Genomic DNA, 12,854 nt, shown 5'->3' on the forward strand with positions numbered 1-12,854 from the left:
ACTCTGAGACTTGGTAGGGTTGAAGAACTTGGCCAACGTAACATAACAAGATATGTTTAAGCCTGAATTAAAATCCAGGCCTGTCTAGTGTACCTATCCTGAGCTACTTGTTCTATATTTAGATAAAATCTACACCACTGAAATTATTCTGCAAGACCAGTTGAAGAAAATTAAAAATATACCACTAGTTATACTTATGTATTCCTCACAAATTCAGATTTGGCATGATTTAGGAAATTTACTGCCCTCTGGCCTGTCTTCCTCATGATTTATTGACTAATCTACAAAGAAAAAAGTTGATGCATCTGATGAAAATCAGTTGTATTGTACCTAGGAAAACATCTCTCTTCCTTATTTCTTGATATGCTTTAGTATCTCTGAATTATTTATTTATCTCCTTTAGGCAAATTTGCTCCAAATCTTGGGAATCCTAGTACATATAATCAGGTTAATTAAAGATTCAGGAAGGTGGTCTATTGAAGAATGAAAGAAAGAACTGAAAATGAATCTGTAGGGAAATTAGTGTAATAGTTACGAGCTTGGGTTAGGAATCAGGCAGGCCTGGGTTCACATTTTATCTCTGTCTTGGACAGAGGTCCATACTTCTGTTTCCTCATTCCTAGAACTCAGGTGTAATATAGCATGTGCTCACATTGTTAGGTGTGTGAAGGAGATAATGTCCGTGAAGAGTCTAGCACACTGCCTGCGATGTAGAAGATACTCAAGATCTGACTGGTATCTATCTCCAGAAGGGAGAGGAAAAAGGGATTTAAGATGCAGGGCCATACTCATTTGAAGACCTTTGCTTTTTTTTCCTGGTCATATGCTTGGGCAGTTTACTCCTGAGACGGAAGTTTCAGGATGAATGCCCCTACCTGGTGGAAGGGAAACTTCATACTTCCCGGGAGGGACCCGGAGGACAGACCTAGAGTACATTGTTAGAGGGCTGACTGGAAGTGAGCAGTGCAGAGACCCCTGGAGTGAGAGATGCTACATGCTGGAAGAAAGGCTACAGCCTCCAGGTCCCATAAAAGTCAGAAGGATAAGATGAGCTAGTGCAAGGAACACAAAACAAAGGAGGGAGGAGGAATATTGGAGTCTATTCCTGGGGTTTCTTCTCTAGAATTAACCACAGTTTGAAAATACATACTTCACAGAAAAATCTTGGGCAACTGGGAAGAGAGAATTCCCATATAAGCCGTTGAATTTTATGCAACAGGATTTTGGTCCAAGTGGTTCTGGTTGCTCATACTTTCAGACTCTTGGAATTTCTCCAGCATACTGGGCCTCTTGGTTAACTACTTTACTTTGTAAATAAAGAGAAAAAAAGTCAAGATTTCTGGGAAGCAAGCATCAGTAGAAGTTGGAGACTATCCCAGAGGTATGATGAACTGTACTCTTCTTTAGCATCTTTGGATTGATGATGAAATGGATGAAAACCATTTCCCTACTCTTCACCTTCTAAACAAAAACGATTAGGAAACCATAGCATCTCATTAGGACGCTACCAAATATGTGCATTGGGCAGGGAGCTATAGATAGAAAAGGCTCAAGCTCTGTCATAACTGTGCCACTGAATAGTACTTCTTATATACCTTTTCAAGGTACTCAATGATCCTACATATTTTAATGTTTTCATTTATCTAGTCTTGTGCTAAATGTCATAAGTGTGTCTTAATGTGGACTGACACAGGTTTCTTTTAGTTAAGAACATTCCAGAATGTTCTTGCATACAGAATGGTGAGCTGATCCTTGTGTGCTGATGACAGTTGGCCTTTTATTCAGAATCTGCATCAGAATAGTTGTTCTCATGTGCAATGCTCTCAGTTCAACATTGACCCATAATTCATGAACTAAAAGGTGAAACTATTTTAAAATAATAGTAATAAAGTCTTCTGGAAGCCCTATTAGGATATTGCTTTGCATTTTAAATTAATTTTTGGAAAAACTGACATCTTTACAACATTTGACTTTTTTTTCATATACAGGAAAATTGAATTTTTACAACATTTGCGTTTTAAATTAATTTGTAGGCAAACCTACAAATTGTAGGCATCTTTACAACATGGAGTCTCCCTATCTAAGGATAATATTTGTTTCTCCAATATTGAAATCTTTTGTCTCTCAAAAATATCTATAATTTTGGTTTTTTTACAATTCATTTAAATTATTCCATGTGTTTTGTTTCCTAGCTGCTAAAACAAATACCATACAATGGGTTGGCTTACCAACAGGAATTTATTGGCTCATGGTTTCAGAGACTGCAAAACTTGCTAACTCCCACAACCAATATCTTCTGCTAGCCAGCAATCTTGGGGTTTTTTAGCTTTTCTGTCACATGGCAATGCATTCTCTTTCCCTTCACTTGAAAGTGTAGATGATACAAGCTGTATGGTCTGCATCTACTTCTCAGTCCTATCATCTAGGCCTCATAGGTCACTCCATGTATTTGGATTTTACCTACCTGTGACAGTAGACATTGCTGGCTATTTCACCTTCCTCCCTCTGGAAGCTTCCTTTCTTAACTCCTGTGCCTCCATCACTGTAGACTGGTATACAGCGGAGGTCTCTCACCATTTCCTAGGTCTGTTCCTCCCACTCCATACAGTTCATGCCTTCAGTTAACATATGTGGGCTGACACCCTCTTCTGTACCACAGTCCTTAACTTCCAACTTGACTTTTCATTTTTATTGCCTTCTAGATATGGTATTTGTTGAACCCCACTCTCATCTCAAAAGTAGTAGTCTTACACTGAACCCATATTTTTCTTTACATCACTTTGTTCCTATTACATGGGAGCAAAAATTCAGATCCTATCTTTCACCCTATTCCCTCTCTTTGTTCCATAATCTGCAGCCAAGCCCTACTGGTCTCCATTGCATGCGTTACTCCCCCTATCCACCTCACTGTATAATTCTTCTAATTCTATGTAATTCTTCTAATTCTCGCTCTTATTCTCCCACCTAGACTGTTAAAACCCCAATTGTTATCCCTGCTTCCTGTTACTCCCTCCCCAGTGAACCCTCTTCCCTCTGTTGCTGAGTAATTTTCCTAAGGCATAAACACTAGTCAGGATATTCTCCCTCTCCCAAACCTTGTTTTACCAGCTCCCCTTGCCCCCATCTCCAGAAAGCAGCCATGTTCTTCATATGCATTCTAGGCCTTCCATGATTTGATCCCAACGACCTTATTTTTGGCCATTCTCCATCAGACAACTTCTGTGTTGTCTGAAGTGAACTGCTCTGGTTAATTCTTTCCTGCTGCCATGCTAAGCTGTTTTAAGCAAGTGCTGAGGTTCTGGTGTCCAGCAGGTCTAGCATTGAACCCAACCCTCACCGCCCTAGCTGTGTGACCTCTGGCAAGTTACATGGTCCCCCTCACCCCTTTCAGCCTCAGTGTGCTCACTTGTGAAGCTAGAATGATAATATTTTGACCTCAAGATGTTATGAGAAATTTCTTATAAATCTCTTAGCCCAATGCCTGGTTACATGAAAAACAGTAAATAAATGTTAATTGATAATGAGGCTGATTTCAAAATTGTCATCCTTATTAAAACTTCATTTGATCAACTTTTCTCTACATCAGATGGGCGGCTGGATTTGTTGCCCATGTAAGTGTGGCACTCATTTGTCACAGTGCCTTTGTGCCATTCTCCGCCTGGATCACATAATTCCTAATCTCGTTTCATTCTCCAGCTAATGTGTTACCTTCTTATATTTCCTATCACCTCCCCAGAATACCTCGTTCAGCCCAGCCAGGAATACCTTGCCCTCCTGTGAATTGCCTGGCTCTGAGTTCTTCTCATATGTTAGGAATATCTTTTCTCGTTGCCCTTTTCTGTAGCCGTGAGGCATACAGTTGTTGAACTCAGTAGTGAATCTTCTCCCCTGTGTCTGGTTGTATAGCCTTGGGCGCACAATTTCTGTGCCTCAATTTCCTTTTAAGTAAAATCTGAAAAAACTTCCTCATGGATGGACTGCAACTTTATTATATATGCAAAGCAATATCCTGATCGGCCCTAATAGATGCCTAATAAATATTCATTATCTCTACCCCAACTTCAGGCTCCTTGAGAATAGGAATACTTTCTTATTCATCTCAGGTTCCTGCATTCCTTTGACAAACTCTGAACGTATTTGCAGGTAAATAGCTGATGAATAAATAAATGAATAACCCGGTAGCTGAGGTGAGTCTGTGATAGTTGTGTCTCATTAGATGGATCCAGACATTAGGTAGTAACTAAGGTCTCCGTAACAAAAAATACTGTGCAAATACCTGTAGAGAAGTCAGTGTACCCACTGTAAATGTAATATGCCACACTGAGTCAATTCCAGCATGGAAAATCTTCCTCTGTCCAACTTGCCATAGATCCAGGGAGTCATAGGGAACTGATTTGTGATAAAATTGCACCAAAAAAAGTCCCAAATATCTTCACACAGCCAGAGCTCTCTTGAAGTGTTGAGGGACACAAAGACATTGTACACAATAGGCGAGCCTGTCCGTTGTCTGCTGGTTTGGTTCTTTGATCTCTGCAAAGGAGAGACACGCACAAGGTACTGTGAATGGACAATAGCCCAGGAGTCGGAAGAGCAGCAAGCAGTGCGCTGCTCAGCGAACAAGTCACGGCGATGCCCAGACACTGCATCTGATGATAAGCATCTTTTTTTGGTGCCTGGGAGTCTCTCATTTCCTTCCAGCTTGACTCCAAAGGGCCTGATTCATCTTCAGCATTTCTGCAGTGTGACACTTTGAGTCTGTAGGCTTTTTCTTTCTGAGCCCACAGGAGGGAACAGATATGTAAGTGTTTTTTCCTGTTATTGCTGCACTCTCTTCCCAACGCTGCTGTTTCCTGCAGCTCTCCAAAGTGAATTTACTTTTGCATAATCCCTGGCTGGTGATTGAATTCACTTTGCTGTGCTAAAAGATTGTGTAGCCGTTACTTGGCTTGGAGCCAGAGAGTTGAGTATAAGTTCTCATTTTATTGTAAAAGATGTTAGCGACTTTTATCGGTATTAATAAAAATATAATATAATATAATACAACAGCAATCTGTACCTAAGAATTGTACCATTTAATAATGGTGCCACTTTGGTATGTATGAAAATTTATGAGATCACATATAAAACAAATGGTGGCTTGTAGTTACTCTCTGAAATAATATGGAAAACTGGGTTTTGAAATCACAGCTTTATGTAAGCTGTTTAACAGAATTTCAGAATTCAAAAGAATCCCAGAGATGGTGTAGTGAAGTGGTTCTCAATCATGACTGCCCATTGTAATCATGTAGGAAACATTTTTAAAAGGATGGATGCAGAAATTCTGATTTACCTTGTCTGAAGCTTTTAAAAAGTGATTCTAGCATGCAAGCAGGGAGGAGAACCACCAGGTCAGGAGAAAGGGGGAAAGAAACCAACATGTTTGGAGGGACTGCTATGTCTTATGTACAATATCGGCTGCTTTGCAATCAACATCTCTTTGATTCTCATAACAAGTGAGATGGTTTGGAAAAATAAGAGGGGTAAGGTTCGGTCTGCATGTCAGATTCAGTGGTTTTCTTACGTACTGTTGGCAGTACTTGGATGAGGACCTCTTTTAAACTTCAAGAGTATCATGCAGATGGATTGCTTCTCATCTTAGCCTTGATAGAGGTGTTCTTATCCGCTTCTGGGGTTTTTAAAATCAGCCTGCAGGCTAATTCCAATTCAGTAATCTTTCTCTACAATGCTGCCCCATAAAAGAATTTTAAATTGAAAATTTTTTCATTTTAACCTTTTCACACTGTTTTCCTTTTTATACAAAGAGAGCTCTGCTTTGGGAACACCCAGAGAACCTGTTTTCTATTCCTGGTTGCTCCCATCACACATTACTGGGCAAGCTTGGTTTCTTCTCTTTATCCTGACAACCTTAACTCCCTGTGTGTCACATGGAAGGGTGTAGGTGCAAACCCACAAAAAGCACAGGTGCTGGGGCAGGGGGTGGGGGTGAGATGTTTCAAGCTGCCTGTAGGGAGAGCGGAGCTCAGAGCGGTGGAGCTGGGAACAAAAGGCCCTTCAAGGCAACCCGAGGAAGCTGACTTAGTTCCCTGCGCGGTGGGCTTGTGCTCTACTTCCCATTTTCAGAAACCCTCTTTTGCCTTTCAGTGATCCCCAGGTTAGTTTTAAAAAATTTTTAATTATCTTTTTTCAACCAAGAGATGAAGGTGATGGCAAAACATGGAGGAGGCAAAAGGAGGTAGCGAGTACAGAGGAGAGAGCAGTTGCCTCTGAGCAGTTTTAATATGAGAGGGAAAAGCCTCGTATGTTTTTTAATATAAGCACAGCTTCACTTAAAATATCATGTTAATAAAAACGAAAAGACAATTTTATTTGGGAGCTTAGTGGGTAAACATTGTTAACATTGTCCTGTATATTAGATAAGTTTTGCAGAAGTATTTATTTTTCTTTATAAAATTAATTTATGACTATTTATGTAGAATAAAAAACCAAAATATTTGTAATCCGACTACCTCAAAAGCACCACTTTGGTTTATTTCTTTTAAAGGGTGGAGGGAGAAAATGAGGGGGAAGGTGTATGTGTACTTTAGAAATAGGAGGGTTTTATTTAACTGTATCTATTGAACATTCTCCCATGATATTTTTTTAGCTGCATAGTATCTCATTGCATGAACACTGTTAAATTTGTTGATTCCATCCCTTCCATTTGGGATACTAAGATCATCCTAATTTTTATTGCAACATCCTTGTAGCTAATTTTGGTTAGTAAAGGCCATTTGATGAGGGCACATACATTGGCTAGTGGGATAAGAGAACCTAGCAAGTGGTTTCATAGGATGATGACCCGAATTATACTTATTACCATGATGGCATCTACTAAGCTGGTCTGGCTTTGCTGACTTCACTACATAGTAAGTATTCTGAACTATTCTGCATGCTGGCCTTAGTTTGGATGATATTAGTATATTTGTGACAAGGAATAACAAGTTGAAGTAAAGTGAGAAAGAATTTAATTGCTTAGAATAAATACAGGCTTAACCTCAAAATAGCTTGCTTAAATTTTCCCTTATATTACACTTTAAAGATTTTCACTGATGATCTCAGGGGTGTGGCATGCAGCCATCATTGGAATGAAACAACACAAATTGTTCAAAGTTTAGGCCATAATTGACTTAATGCATACTTTTAATGCTTTGCCATACCACTTATCTTATATGAGAAGAGTAGTTCTATATAGAGGTAATATAAAAATAAACGTATAAGAATTTGTAACTCCATAAAGTGTTTTTCAATGATCTACCAGATTTTTTTTTTTAAGAGAAGAAAAAATTGCTTTCAACTAAGCTTACATGTTCTCTGGCAGTTTTTGTATCTTTGCCAGAATCATGAAGTCCATCCCGTGTGGACCTTTGCCTCTTCGCTATTCTGAGAGGCAGATCTGCATCTTGTTATTTGTACACTCGTTGGTTTTCTTTTGTCACTTCTCTCATGTGCTTGACTTTGAGCCCTGTGGTGGCAGTTGCTTGAGGCTGCCTGTTTCTGCTTCAAGGTAAAGACTTTGTCCTTTTAGTGTGAGGACCCTGGGGAGGCTCCGCTGGTCCCTTTCTGGTCTTTGCACTCTTTAGGAGGTGGGACCTCTTCACCCGGGGCTTCCTAGGCAGTAACTGTATTAGGACTCAAACTCGCACCACTAACTTATTAATATGGGACAGGAAATGAAGCCACATTCTCTTGAGGCTAGAAAATTCTGAGCTTCTAGAGAACAATCACTCGCCTCTTCTGATTCACCTTACCATTACCTTTTGTGCCTTACTGCCCCTTCACAGTCCTAATGTTTCATTTCTTTTTCTCCTTTTAGGCAGGAGGATCCCAAGTGATTTTCACAAATCCTTTAGAAATTGTCAAGATCCGCTTGCAAGTAGCTGGAGAAATCACCACTGGTCCTCGAGTTAGTGCTCTGTCCGTCATGCGGGACCTGGGGTTCTTTGGGATCTACAAGGTAACTTTTGTTCGACTCATTTATTTGATTGCATTCCCATCTCCTAGACTAGGAACTGACCATTAGCATGACGTTCATTTCTTACATTTCCACACCCGAAGATGCTGTTCTGCTCAGGCAGTGCTGCTGGTACCTGTGGGCAACTTCATGCCAGTTAGAAAAAGCTGCCTTTTCCCACCGTCTACGAGAAGACTGTCCTTAGAAACCCACAACTCCAGGGTGACTGATGTCAGAGACGCCCACCAGAGTTGTTAGGTACACAACAGTTGTCTGCAAAACTGGCTGGAGCTTTCTTTGAATTCGGTCTTGATTAAAAAAACCTAGTTCGCAGTGCCGTACCCCAAGAGGGAGAGATGCAGGAGCTGAGGGCACTGTCTTTTGGGAGATCCGCTGGGTTCTGTTTAAGAAGAAGCCCATCCCAGCTCAAGAATTTATTTTCTGATCTGATCTTATTTAGTCCAGCCTAGTCGAAGTTTCCTATAAATGAGTATTCTTTATCATAATTATTTATTTTGAATCTTAACTGTTTTTCATTTTGAAAATGGTTTTATATAGGATCCTCGAAATTTGTTCTTCATACTCTGTTACCAAAAAGTTGTAAGGCAATATACTAGAATTAGCTGTATATATGCCCTGATATATTGCTATATCAAATATAAGATGCTAGTTTTTACAAAGAAGATTCAAAACAGTGTTTCATGGCCAACTTGAATAAATAAACCTTTGCGGGGATATAAAGGAAAAAGCCAAGTATCTATTTAAAATATTTTTTTTCATTTATTTGCACACCAGTATACAAAATTATATCCTATAAAAATTAACATTGGTCTTTGCTATACTTGCATATTAAGAAATATTTTATTCAAAACTTTCCAAAATCATCCATTACCATGGTTTTGGAGAGTATTTCGTCTTCGTTTCTATCCCAAGTTGTACAAGATGAAGGGTTTTGGACTGCATGTATGAGTTTGTCTCTGGAAACTTTATCCCTCCCACACATGACATTTCCACAGTTTCTCCTCTCCCAGGCCCCATTCCCAATTCATTTGGAACATAGCAGGACATAACTGATAATGTAACGACTTACCTTATTGCCCTTTAGAGATCTTTAAAAGGTGTGTTTCGACATTCACCACTGCGTTGTAAGAGCCCACAGTTAGGAATACTTCCTTACTCATCTTTTTAACCTGAATTCTTCAAGCTACCTCTGAAAAAATCCAGCGTTAGTAGTATGTGAGTTTATTTCAGGCTCATTTGCCTTCCCCAGTGATACTTTGTACTTCTCAAGGTCAAGTGTTTGGGAGAGTGCACCATGATCTGAGACTTTGCAGAGATCAAATATGATATGACACCCTCTTTTCTGGGGTTAACTTTAGGAGTGGGGCTTGCCTTATATTTAGGCATACATGGTGTTTAGAAATAAACATGCTGATTTTCAAAGTGGCACTTACAATACTGAATCTGTGATTGTGCAATGTGACAAAATGTTCTATAGCTGTTTCATTTACCAATTTATTACCCAGCTATAACCCAGCTATAAAAAATAAACAGTATTATCACAGGCATAGTGTTGATCAATTTGAAGAAAAATCATCTCCTTTTCTAAATTTTTAGCCTCTTGCAGTCTATAACACGATGTAGCAGCATGTCATTTTGACAAGATGCCAAGCAGTCTTTTCAACTGGTTGTGTGATAAAAAGCACTTAGATACTGAGGCAATGACTGTTATCGAAATGTCTAGATGGATAAACTCGTAAAAAACTTATTTGCTAATATAGAAACAGAGACTGTTAAAACTACCTGCCAGTGATACTAGACTAGGACTTAGTGCTTTTCATCTCCACAGTATTTTATAATCTAATCCCTTTAACACTCTTTGGAAATAGTACTCTGATTTTGTTAGGGTAAATAGAGGCTGACAAAGATGGTATCTGAGCTGAAATTGAGGCTCAGAAGTTTCTTGTTTCGGCTTTTGTGCTAAAATTGCTTTCCTGAAGTGAGCAGGATTGCTCAAGTTTGAGCACGAGACCTCTCCCATATAAATTTAGTTTAATTACTAGTCTAGTGGTTTACTCTAGTTCTGAAGCATGCCACAGGGCTTGGTGCTGCCTTACAAAAAACTGTTTTAGGTGTATTATAATTACCAATGAATTCACAAACACTTTGAGGTTCTGGAAACTTGATTTCATTGCAAAAGAGTGGCCGGACAGCCTTGTCCATTCTGTGGGCTGATGGCATCACCTAGTTCTCTCCGATCTGTGAGTCTGGACTTCTCTGTGTTGTGGGGTTCCTTTCTGTCTCATTAGTTCTTGTTTTACCTCCCTGGGTTCTTAACCCCATTGATAGTACCCACCTCCAGGCCCAGGCTTGGTTTCTTGTGACCCTCTCTTCTCCTTACCAAGACCACCCCACCCCTCCATCAATTAAAGATCCATTCTTGCAGGGGCATCGTAGGCTTTAGCGTTGCTATGTAGCTTAATGTGTTTTTGTTTCAGGTTAGAGCCTTTTAGTAATAAAACTTTTCTCTATTTCTGGTCTTGGTTGGATAGAAAAATATAAATCACCTGGAGTGACCTAATACATTTAAACCTGGTTTATGCCCCTTTAGGGTCTTTAAAAAGGTTGAACACAGTTCTAGTTTTAGTTGGGATGGGTAATCTTCTTTTCCTTCCTTGGTCCTTTTGTTTGCTGCTATTAACATCACAATGCAGAACCCAGGAGGGTGAATGGTTGATGGCTTCTGTGTGTTTAGACCTGAGGTGCTTAACCTCACCTAAATTGGGCTTAACCTGGCTTTCTGTTTTTCTCCTGAATTCACTTGCAAAATACTAAATTATTCTGTGACTTCTCAATAAATGGCAATTAGAATACTTGCTTTAGAAATCCATTTACAATTGAAAAGAAAAAATTGGATGCCGTAAACATTTCACATTCCTGAAGTTAGAAATAGTTAAAGCAGAGATAGTGAACCAGGTAAACAAAGCGCACCTCTTAAGAGGTAAGGATTAAAGAGATTTAGTTGTAGGGACAGAGTAGGTAGGTGATTAAAGAAAAGGCAGAATACTATCTTTGGAAGAGCTATTTGAGTATGATGTTCAGAGTGGGAAAATAATTTGTAACATGGACTTACTTTTCATAAGGATTTATGGGAATGTATTTCCCTTTTCCTGGGTAACTTTGTTTTGTTGCATAGGCTTCTGGGTAAATATGATAAATTAAATTGTCATAGAAAAGTGGTACACATCTCTTGTTGGACATGGCCTTTTCCATAGGAGCCCTCTGAGTTTTAATGAGCGTACAGATGACACCTTGGGCATGAAATTTGTCATTTAACATTAAATGGCTGATACAGTCCAAAGGATTCTTCATTAGCAAGCAATGGAACAGTTCATGCTTCGTGTTGAGAACAAAAAATGGACTGTGTAGCACTTACAGAGGCTCCATCAAGCATTGTTGAAAATCTTTTGCAAACAGAACTTTGCAGGCACTGATATTCGGAAAATTAAACATTGGCTCTGGCCCCTAGAAATATGGGCACTGTCTCTCACATGGCCAGGCCAAAATGGCAGCGCTGCCTTGTCCTGGGTGTCTCTTCCTCTGTGTCTCCATTTATGTAAGGCCCAGCAAGAAGGCAAAAACCCAACCTATGCTGTGCCTCACTGACGTAGTCCAATCAAAAGGAACGGATTAGTTTAAAAACATGATCTTTTCCTCTTTGGGATTCATAAAAGAACTTCAAACTGTCACATGTATTATATCTTGTAATAGCTGTATAACACTCAAAAAGTTTTTTTTAACAAGTCTTCTATTAATGGGTATTTTGTGTTATTTCCAGTTTGAGGCTATTACAAGCAATACAATGGTGAACACAGAGTATATTTTAACTTTCTGTTGTTAGTATTTACCAATGATAAATTCCTAGCCATGAAATTGTCAGATCAAGGGACATCTTTTTTAGAGTAGATTATTTTTGTCAATTGCACTCCAACAAATTTGCATGAGTTTTACCTTGGTTTACTCAGTTTTACCTTGGTAACATATTTATATGAATGATGTCCTGATATATCTTTTTTTTTTTTTAAATCCATTTTTTTAAAGGCTATGAGCCCTGTTTAGCCACTATTTTGGAAGCATATTGCCGTACTGGCAGTCTTTTATCCAGGGATGCTGTATAGTTTTACCACCCCATAGGAGCAGCTTTCTCTCTCCTGCTTTTCTCACTTTTATCTTTTCTCAAGGCCTCTGTGAAAGCCTCCTGTTGCTTTATTTTGGCTCTTGGCTCCCTCAAAGTTGTTGTACCCACAGCAGCCAGAGTGATCTATTTAAAATGTAAATCTTATTAATTCATTCAGCTTCAACAAATTTTTATTGCCCACTGGCTATGTACCTGGCACTTTTCTAGCCATTTAGAATGTGGCTTTGAAAGGCTAAGTCCCTTCTCCCATGGGGCTCATAGTTTGGTGGGTAGAAAAAGTCAACCATCAAGAAAACAGATGTGTAATATCAGGTGGTGCTAAGTTGCTTGAAGACCAAGGTGGCAGGTTAAAGGGTCAGAGGAATGGCCAAGGCAGGAAGGGATTACTCTTTAATAGGGTAGTGAGGGAAAGGCTCTGATGAGATATTTGGGCAGAAGTCAGAAGGAAATGAGAAACTAGTGGACCCTACAGAAATTGTCACCCCCAGGGAAAAACCATCCAACAGCTTCCTGTTGCTTAGGGAGAGCAACTTCAAGTAAAACTCCAGCCCATTGCCTGCTGGCTCCATCACTCCACCCTCCGTCTTGAACTACCTTCCCACTCTACTTGTTGAACTGGCCACATTTCCTTCCTTCCTTGAGATACTACATGCTTATTCCCTCTTG

At 39.5% G+C, this 12,854-nt stretch overlaps 1 protein-coding gene across 2 annotated transcripts in view; it reads left to right on the forward strand.

The window, feature by feature from the left end:
- Positions 1-12,854, forward strand: part of SLC25A13 (solute carrier family 25 member 13) — a 185,142-nt gene that overhangs the window by 146,010 nt on the left and 26,278 nt on the right. For both annotated transcript variants that reach the window (XM_004470737.4, XM_071215167.1), the window contains one exon: positions 7,853-7,993. In XM_004470737.4, the coding sequence (XP_004470794.1) occupies positions 7,853-7,993 (141 nt within the window). The remainder of the gene's footprint in view (positions 1-7,852; positions 7,994-12,854) is intronic.

The sequence above is a fragment of the Dasypus novemcinctus genome, chromosome 5, assembly GCF_030445035.2.
Source record: "Dasypus novemcinctus isolate mDasNov1 chromosome 5, mDasNov1.1.hap2, whole genome shotgun sequence".
Taxonomy (NCBI): Eukaryota; Metazoa; Chordata; class Mammalia; order Cingulata; family Dasypodidae; genus Dasypus; species Dasypus novemcinctus.